We start from the raw sequence: 10,608 nt of genomic DNA, 5'->3' as shown, positions 1-10,608 counted from the left end.
TAAAAGTGTTCATGCCCAACACATAGATGTTGCCACCCCTACACATCTTGAAATGATGTTCTTCAAGCTCTGTATAAACACTAGTACCTCTGTACTAGCATGTGCAATGTACAGACCTCAGTGGCAACATGCAGACCCTATCAACTTCCTAATGGAAAATATTGACTCCCTTCTGCTACAACACAACTGTCAACATATTATAATTGTTGGTGACCTCAACCAGCACCTTATACAGAGGGACTTTGATGACCTTCTTGCAGTGTTTGACATGAGAAACTTTGTTGATTTCCCTACTCATATCTCTGGCTCCTCCCTTGACCCAGTAGTGAGTGATCTGGCAGAAGGCATAGTCACTTGTCAACCCCTCGGCTACGTTGGATCGTCTGACCACAAGGCTGTTTTTACCACACTTAAGATCCCAACAGAACGAGGTGAGGAGTCCACACGCACAACCTGGCTATGGGAAAGAGGTAATTGGCCAGCCCTTTGCTCTGAGCTCGCCACCACCGACTGGAATGCTCTTCTCCAGGGGGGATGTTGACAACCAAGTGAAAGCCTTCACTGGACACATCCTTAATCTGCAACAAGAACACATTCCTCACCGGCAATATGTGACAAAGCCTACAGATCAGCCTTGGTTTGGCTGTCGTTGTAGAGAGGCTGCTACTGCTAAGTACAAAGCATGGCGAAGGTATAAGAGACATCCTACCACCTATAACAGGAACTTGCACATGCAAGCCTGTAGGCATATGGGTGATGTTCAAAAGTGGGCCATTGCTAAATGGAAGGTGGACACTAAAAGAAAGTTAGCATCAGGTAGGGTAGGCTCCAAAACCTGGTGGTCCCTGGTCAAGGACAGACAAGGTTATCTGCCTGATGAACTTATTCCACCTCTAAATCGACAGGATGGGACCACCTCTACTAGTAGTCAAGAGAAGGCGGACCTCTTTGCTGAACACTTTGCTACCAAAATGCAAGTTCCTGATCCAGCAAGGGACCCTCCTTGGCTAGCTGCAAGAACTGTGTCAAAACTGTCAGTGGTGACAATAAGGCAGGAGGAGGTGCATTTCCTTCTTAAATCACTTGACCAGGAAAAGGCTGTGGGCCCAGACAAGTTGAGCCCAAGATTGTTGAGAAGATGTGCAGACGAGCTAGCAGCACCTCTAACTCGCATCTTTCAGCACTGCCTAGTACAGTGCAAATGGCCCTCTCCATGGAAAGAGGCAAATGTAGTCCCTGTTCACAAAAAGAAGAGCAGAGCAGAAATCAGCAACTACAGACCAGTGTCACTCCTGTCAATCACTGGTAAGATCCTTGAGACAATAATCTCAAGACAAATGACAGATTTTTTTGACTACCACTCACTACTTTGTGATCGTCAATATGGCTTCAGGAAAGGTTACTCTGCTGCTGATCTGTTGTTAAACCTCTCCACTAAGTGGCACCAGTCACTGGATGAATCCAAAGTCAGCTGTGTGGTAGCACTGGACATTGCTGGCGCTTTCGACCGGGTGTGGCACCAGGGCCTCTTAGCAAAACTTCAAGCACTGGGAATTGCAGGCTCTACGCTATGTCTCCTCAGTGATTACCTTCATGGTAGATCTCTAAGTGTAGTCCTCAATGGAACGGTATCAGCAAGGCATCCTATTGGGGCAAGCGTTCCACAAGGAAGTGTGCTGGGTCCACTGTTATGGAATGTCTACTTCAACGACCTTCTTCATCTCATCCCAGAATCACATGCATATGCAGACGACTGTACACTGACATTCACTTATCCAAGAGAAGAAATGCCAGCTGCGCTAAGCTACATCAATCACCAGCTGAGAGCTATATCAGCTTGGGGAAATAGATGGCAAGTAACATTTGCACCTGAGAAAACGCAAATGATGATCATCTCTAGGCACCATGATGGTAATGCTGGTGCAGTAATAAGGATGAATGGGACGATGTTGGCACCTGGAGAAGAAGTTGATATCCTTGGGGTGAAATTTGACTCCAAACTAACCATGAAGAACCATGTTGTAAATCTTGCAAACAAGGCAGCCAGGAAGCTTACAGCACTTCGCCGTATCTCGCATCTGCTTGACAGTAGGGGTTGCAAGATCCTGTACGAGGCACAAGTACGCTCACACCTTGAGTATGCTCCACTTTCTTGGTTTGCCTGCCCCCCCCTCTCATCTGCGACTGCTTGACAGAGTACAGAACAGAGCAAGACGTCTCATCTCTCGCCTGGACCCATCCTGGATAGATCTGTCATTTCAGCAGAGCCTTCAACATAGGAGGGATGTGGGTGGCCTTACTGTTATGTACAAGGCCAATATTGTCAAAATACCACACTTGGATCCACTTCGAGGACAGCGTGAAACAAGCTTTTATGCCACAAGACGGGCAGAAAGCAGCAACTTCACTCTGGCTGTACCCTTCTCCAGAACATCACTCCATCTGAGATCATACATACCCAGGATGACTCGAGTATGGAACACATTCGTACAGCATAATGATGTCAACGAGATAACGTCAGTTGATCAAATGAAAATGCTGGCCCACAGATGGCTCCAACTTCATCCTGTTCCCTACTTGTATGTCTCATAACAATAAAAATGCTATCAAATGAGCTGATGTAGGTAACAGCTCTTAGCTTGCCAATAAAGTTAGGAATCCTTAACCTGTAAATAGCTATCAATAAAGCTAGGGATCCTTAACCTTGTCAAATCCTGTGTATAAAAAAAAAAAAAAAAAAAAAAAAACAAGAACAAAAAAAAAAAAAAAAAAAAAAAAGAGAGAGAGAGAGTGAGTGAGTCTAGAGAGAAGGTATAGTCACTTGTCAACCCCTCGGCTACGTTGGATCATCTGACCACAAGGCTGTTTTTACGACACTTAAGATCCCAACAGAACGAGGTGAGGAGTCCACACACACAACCTGGCTATGGGAAAGAGGTAACTGGCCAGCCCTTTGCTCTGAGCTTGCCACCACCGATTGGAATGCTCTTCTCCAAGGGGATGTTGACAACCAAGTGAAAACCTTCACTGGACACATCCTTAATCTACAACACGAACACATTCCTCACCGGCAATATGTGACGAAGCCTACAGATCAGCCTTGGTTCGGCTTTCATTGTAGAGAGGCTGCTACTGCTAAGTACAAAGCATGGCGAAGGTATAAGAGACATCCTACCACATATAACAGGAACTTGCACAGGCAAGCCTGTAGGCACATGGGTGATGTTCAAAAGTGGGCCATTGCTAAATGGAAGGTGGACACAAAAAGAAAGCTAGCATCAGGTAGAGTAGGCTCCAAAACCTGGTGGTCCCTGGTCAAGGACAGACAAGGTTATCTGCCTGATGAACTCGTTCCACCTCTAAATCGACACGATGGGACCACCTCTACTAGTAGTCAAGAGATGGCAGACCTCTTTGCTGAACACTTTGCTACCAAAATGCAAGTTCCTGATCCAGCAAGGGATCCTCCTTGGTTAGCTGCAAGAACTGTGTCAAAACTGTCAGTGGTGACAATAAGGCAGGAGGAGGTGCATTTCCTTCTTAAATCGCTTGACCAAGAAAAGGCTGTGGGCCAAGACAAGTTGAGCCCAAGATTGCTGAGATGTGCAGACCAGCTAGCAGCACCTCTAACTCGCATCTTTCAGCACTGCCTAGTACAGTGTAAATGGCCCTCTCTGTGGAAAGAGGCAAATGTAGTCCCTGTTCACAAAAAGAAGAGCAGAGCAGAAATCAGCAACTACAGACCAGTGTCACTCCTGTCAATCACTGGTAAGATCCTTGAGACAATAATCTCAAGACAAATGACAGAATTTTTTGACTACCACTCACTACTTTGTGATCATCAATATGGCTTCAGGAAAGGTTACTCTGCTGCTGATCTGTTGTTAAACCTCTCTACTAAGTGGCACCAGTCACTGCATGAATCCAAAGTCAGCTGTGTGGTAGCACTGGATATTGCTGGTGCTTTCAACCGGGTGTGGCACCAGGGCCTCTTAGCAAAACTTCAAGCACTGGGAATTGCAGGCTCTACGCTGCCTCCCCTCAGTGATTACCTTCATGGTAGATCTCTAAGTGTAGTTCTCAATGGAACGGAATCAGCAAGACATCCTATTGGGACAAGTGTTCCACAAGGAAGTGTGCTGGGACCATTGTTATGGAATGTCTACTTCAACGACCTTCTTCATCTCATCCCAGAATCACATGCATATGCAGATGACTGTACACTGACATTCATTTATCCAAGAGAAGAAATGCCAGCTGCTCTAAGCTACATCAATCACCAGCTAAGAGCTATATCAGCTTGGGGAAATAGATGGCAAGTAACTTTAGCACCCGAGAAAACGCAAATGATGATTGTCTCTAGGCACCATGATGGTATGCTGGTGCAGTAATAAGGATGAATGGGAAGGTGTTGGCACCTGGAGAAGAAGTTGATATCCCTGGGGTGAAATTTGACTCCAAACTAACCATGAACAACCATGTTGTAGATCTAGCAAACAAGGCAGTCAGGAAGCTTACAGCACTTCGCCATATCTCGCATCTGCTTGACAGTAGGGGTTGCAAGATTCTGTACAAGGCACAAGTATGCTCACACCTTGAGTATGTTCCACTTTCTTGGTTTGCCTGCCCCCCCTCTTATCTGCAACTGCTTGACAGAGTGGAGAACAGAGCAAGACGTCTCATCTCTCGCCTGGACCCATCCTGGATAGATCTGTCATTTCAGCAGAGCCTTCAACACAGGAGGGATGTGGGTGGCCTTACTGTTATGTACAAGGCCAATATTGTCAAAGTACCACACTTGGATCCACTTCGAGAACAGCGTGAAACAAGCTTTTATGCCACAAGATGGGCAGAAAGTAGCAACTTCACTCTGGCTGTACCCTTCTCCAGAACATCATTCCATCTGAGATCATATATACCCAGGATGACTCGAGTATGGAACACATTCGTACAGCATAATGATGTCAACGAGATAACATCAGTTGATCAAATGAAAATGCTGGCCCACAGATGGCTCCAACTTCATCCTGTTCCCTACTTGTATGTCTCATAACAATAAAAATGCCTTCAAATGAGCTGATGTAGGTAACAGCTCTTAGCTTGTCAATAAAGTTAGGAATTCTTAACCTGTAAATAGCTTGTCAATAAAACTAGGGATCCTTAACCTTGTCAAACCCTGCGTAAAAAAAAAAAAAAAAAAAAAAAAAAGAGATAGAGAGAGATAGAGAGATAGAGGTAGATAGATAGATAGATAGATAGATAGATAGATAGATAGATAGATAGATAGATAGATAGATAGATAGATAGATAGATAGATAGATAGAGAGAGAGAGAGAGAGAGAGAGAGAAAATTGGTGAACACACTCACACGTCACCCACTCAGCTACTCCTATCTCAGCCCAGCAGGTGGTATTGTGATTTATACAAGACCACAGACCTACATCCCTGCAGCTGCCTCAGACCCCTACCACTCTCAAAGGCAGGCACCTTACATGCCTTACACACCCACCATCTCAAGCTGACCACATCGTGAGGAGCCAGTCTATCAGCATCCAGTCGGCCAACATCAGAGGTTTCATTACTAATGTTGGAGAGCTCACACACAGTTTTGTGAATACTCGACATCCCGACGTGATAGCTGTTGTTGAAGCATTTTTGGACGACAGGACAACAGAAAATTTTGCAAGAACTGCTGGCTACACCTCATGGATGAGAAGAGACAGGCATGGGCAAGGAGGAGGTGTTGCTGTGTGCTCTACCACTCTCCTGTGTGTGCATACTTGCATGAGTATATGCATGCATGTGTGCACACATATCCAAATTCTTCTCATTACTACTGTTCTACAACATGTACACAAATTTTCAGGTACTGTTCATGTTGCTATAACTGTTGCAGTCTGTGAGAGTCCCTGAAACACAGCTCCATACACAATGGTGTTTTACTCTCTTCAAACAATGCACATGTCCTTGCACTTTGCTAGGCATAGAGATGTAACATCTCTTCCGAGCTCATTTCATCCTGGGTGAAGCAGGAAGTGTCATTAGGAAATGATCACCAACCTTCAAACAAAAAGGTATTTGGTGATCAGTACAGTGGCACATGTTTTGTGCAGGAGCTGTGATCTGATACAGTATTACTGTAATATATGTCTGATGAAAGAAAAACAGAAGTGGGCAGCATCTGGTGGTTTATTGCTGGTCCTGAGCTGGTACATATTGTAAACAAAATTGTAATGTCCACAAGATTAAAGAAAACTTTCATATACCACTTATAACTCTTGTGGACATAATCAATAAACCCAATTTGCATGTCACATTTGTCCACTAAATACATACTGGCTGTGTAAACCATGACAGCAGCTGGTCTTACAGTGGGTTAATGGAGTATCTCTATTCAACTTTCTTGTCTCTTATTTCATGCTGGTGGATCAATGCTAACAATGTAACATCACGTTTGTCACACCACTGAAATGGCATGAAACACCTGCATCACACTAGTATTAATTACTGCACTGGAACTAAGAAACATAAGAAAGGAGGAACACTGCAGCAGGCCTGTTGGCCCATACTACGCAGGTCCTTTACAATTCAACCCACTAACAAAGCATTTGCCCAACCCAATTTTCAATGCTACCCAAGAAATAAGCTCTGTTAACTCTATCCACTCATATGCAAGTCCCACTCAAATCCAACCCCTCTCACTCATGTATTTATCCAACCTAAATTTGAAACAACTAGGTAGACTGTTCCACTCATCAACTACCCAATTTCCAAACCAATACAGTGGACCCCCGGTTAACGATATTTTTTCATTCCAGAAGTATGTTCAGGTGCCAGTACTGACCGAATTTGTTCCCATAAGGAATATTGTGAAGTAGATTAGTCCATTTCAGACCCCCAAACATACACGTACAAACACACTTACATAAATACACTTACATAATTGGTCGCATTGGGAGGTGATCGTTAAGCGGGGGTCCACTGTACTTCCTTATATCCTTTCTAAATCTAAACTTGTCTAATTTGAATTCATTACTGTGGATTCTCTCTTGGAGAGATATCCTCAAGTCCTTTTCTATATCATCTTTATTAATACCCATCTTCCACTCACACACTTCAATCATGTCTCCCCTCATTCTTCATCTAACAAGAGAATGTAATTTAAGGGTCTTCAATCTTTCTTCACAAGGAAGATTTCTAATGCTGGCCATATGTTTACGCGTACTATGCACTGTACCACATGTCTCTCATGATCACACAGGAAATCACTGAGTAAAGGGCAAGTGTATTACCTCATATTAATAACAGAATAAACAAACTTAAAAATGTATGTTTGTATCATAAATTGTACTACCTCACATTAATAATAGAGTAAAATATTGAACATTGTATTCTACTACTCTTTGCCTGTCTAGACTTAAGTAGTCTATAAGTATTAGGTTAAGTCTGCCTGAAATGCCTCGACATGATAGTGGCTTTCTTTGCATCAATCAAATTATGAAATGTAAACACACAATGTAATCTTAGCAAAGAAATAAAATTCGATTTTATTTTTTTTTTATACTAGTTAACAGTATATAATGTATGGTCCTTACCAAGATATGGTGCTACCATTTTTCTCAACACATCACCTTGGAGATTAGAAGCAAGTGCAGGGTTACTTAAAGTATTATCCAGAGGGATTGTTGAAGTGGTTTGGACATTTAAAGAAGATGGAACAAAATAAGCTCACTTGGAGGGTGTATAAATCTGTAGTAGGAAGGTAGGGTAGGGGTTGTCCTAGGAAAGGTTGGAGGGATGGGGGTAAAGGAGGTTTTGTGTGCGAGGGGGGTCTGGACCTCCAGCTAGCATGCATGAGCCTGTTAGATAGGAGTAGAGGCAATTTTTTTTTTTTTTTTTTTTTTTGGGGGGGGGGGGGGCTTAACATGCTATTGGAGTGTGAGCAAGGTAACATTTATAAAGGGATTCAGGGAAACGAGTTAGCCAGACTTTAGTCCTGGAGGTGGGAAGTACAGTGCCTGCACTCTGAAGGAAGGGTGGAAATATGTTGCAGTTTTTAAACTTAGTATCGGCACACCTCTGGCAAGACAGTGATGGTATGAGTAATGACGAAAGTGTTTCTTCTTTTTCAGGTAACCCTTCCTTGGTGGGAAACGGCCGATGTGTTAAAAAAAAATCACCTGAAAATGCTATGTATATAAGATCCAATACCCAGATAGCTTCATGATCACAACATAAGCAGCTTGATACCAAAGCATTTCCTCTTGCTTGGTATATACTGCTTGAACAACTATCTACCTATGAACAGGATCAAAGATTCATTGATGACAAGGTTTCTGAAGGGATAAAAAATTACTTACTGAACTCTGTTTAAAAACATCCCTGATTTTACATAACATGTCACTTCTGTTTGGCCTAGTCTTTTCTGAGACGTGTAGCATACATAGCAGCAGGATGAATCTGTTAATGGGAATGAGATCACTGAATATTGGAGTACATATAACATGGTCAGTTGACCAGAATGATTCAATATTGTGCTAATACACATGTAGCATAACCATTATCTCAGCCACAGCCGTGTTTTTCCACTGGTGTAACTGTGATTGTGCTGAAACCAACGTGTCTATCATTGTATATTGGAAGTATCTGTTGGTTACCCTCATCATCTGCACCAGGAGTTCATCGAAATATAGTGTGAAGAATTCAGGCTTGGTGGTGGTGTTCCTAAGGGTACAGATGGGCTGCATTCCATTGTGTCACCAAACTGATAGGGACTGGGCACAAAATATGCATCCTCCTGCCAATCCCAGATGCAGTCTGCTGGTGGTTGGATATTTGTAGCTTGTTGTGGTGGTTGTGTGTAGGTGGTAGATGTGGCCTGGGTACCTTAGGGTGTGATATGTAGGGTATGGCTCCCAGCTCAGGCTGGCATTGTGTTGACTGCCTCCTTCTCCCATCAGCCATTGCCACATATGGTGCCTGAATTGCCCGAGGCCCACTATCAATGCCATTGGATGCAGCAGCATCCACACTATTACTTTCTCTAACCAGTGTTAGGTCCAGAGATGTACTATATCCCTTCAGGATAGCAATGGGAACACTACCAAATCACATGTGGTACTGTAACCATTGACACTTCACAGCTGAAAAATTTTGATCACATTCACTGGACTGGTCATGGATTGCTAAGAAATCCAAGTCCACATCACTATCATTATTACTACACACATCATCTGTGCCCAAGCCATGGGAGAATACGAGTTTTTGCTTTTGGTGTAGTGGATGTATGCCAGACAAACCAACCCTAGACCTGGATGGCTATGGGTCGTCAGGGTTTTCATCATTACTTCTGGCATCCTAAGTGTCACTTTCAGTAACTAACTATTTAAAGTCAAAGAATTCATCCTAAGTTTCATAATCTTCATTGTTGGAGCTGTCACTAGGAAGTAATACACAATGAATTTGCCTGGAAGCAAAGCCTTTGCATTCATGTAGCATGGTGAACAATGGTATACAATGCACTGCAGAGGCCCCAATATTGTGTATACTGTGCACACTGACCACAAAGATAAACTCTCTCATGGCTAGGCTTTCCAGGTCTCTCCCGCCAAACTTGAAGTCGCTAGAATTTATTCATAGATCTACCTAAGCCATGATGGCATCAATAATGCAGATCTACGTGGGAAACAGAGCTAGAAAGCTGGCTACAGTACTCCTTCATATGGTTTCATGTAATAACAGTATTGTGTCTTGTGAGAATAAAGCTGGCTGGTGTTTGATGATTTTACTTGGTGTAGTCACACTACATACATCAGGTAACATCACCTGCCCATCTCTACATCTCACCTCACACCTCCACTACATACAATATGTTATGCTTGCATGTTTCTGTGAAAGTGATAAACTTCAGGTGGATGAAAAACTTTCTCAGTATAATGTCAAAAACTGCATGTGTCCCATTTACATACTTATCAGTACATTCTACCATTGATATAAATACAAACCATGATCTATCTATTTCTGACAGGGATAGGCTAATCCACAGATATATCCCTATAGGGTTAACCCTTTTACCTGTTATAATGATATGCTTTTTCTTTATTAAACTAATATTGACTCAACTCACATCGTTTACACTGTCGCTCCACCTCTGCCTTCAGTTTCTGGTACTTTTCTGTTCTGTACACCAGAAGCCATGTGAGCCCTGAAATACACACAAACATTAAAACATTTTACCTTTTTATTTACAAGAAATAATAATAATAATAATAATAATAATAATAATAATAATAATAATAATAATAATAATAATAATAATAATAATAATAATAATAAACAGCATTAATAAAAAAATTTAAAGCACACACATATATACAGTAGGGCCCCACTTAAATGGCAGGTTAGGTTCCAGGCTACTGCCGGAAAGCAGAACGCCATTTTTTCCACTTATAAATGCATATAAACACCAGATAACAAGTTTACACTAACATATATTAAGTTAGCTATAAAACTAGGCATTAAAAACAATAAAAAGTAAAACACACACACAGTACACCCATTACTTACCTTAAAATATTTGTAGTCTTAATGTAGGGTGAGAGGTGAGTC

General features: G+C 42.4%; 1 protein-coding gene across 1 annotated transcript in view; it reads right to left on the bottom strand.

Moving 5' to 3' along the window:
• Positions 1-10,608, bottom strand: part of LOC138851485 (calcium load-activated calcium channel) — a 37,298-nt gene that overhangs the window by 6,987 nt on the left and 19,703 nt on the right. The window contains exon 2 of the mRNA XM_070080662.1: positions 10,127-10,204. Coding sequence (XP_069936763.1) covers positions 10,127-10,204 — 78 coding nt within the window. The remainder of the gene's footprint in view (positions 1-10,126; positions 10,205-10,608) is intronic.

The sequence above is a fragment of the Cherax quadricarinatus genome, chromosome 6 (assembly GCF_038502225.1).
Source record: "Cherax quadricarinatus isolate ZL_2023a chromosome 6, ASM3850222v1, whole genome shotgun sequence".
In the NCBI taxonomy this organism is placed as follows: domain Eukaryota; kingdom Metazoa; phylum Arthropoda; class Malacostraca; order Decapoda; family Parastacidae; genus Cherax; species Cherax quadricarinatus.
This window is presented reverse-complemented; position numbering and strand designations above follow the sequence as displayed.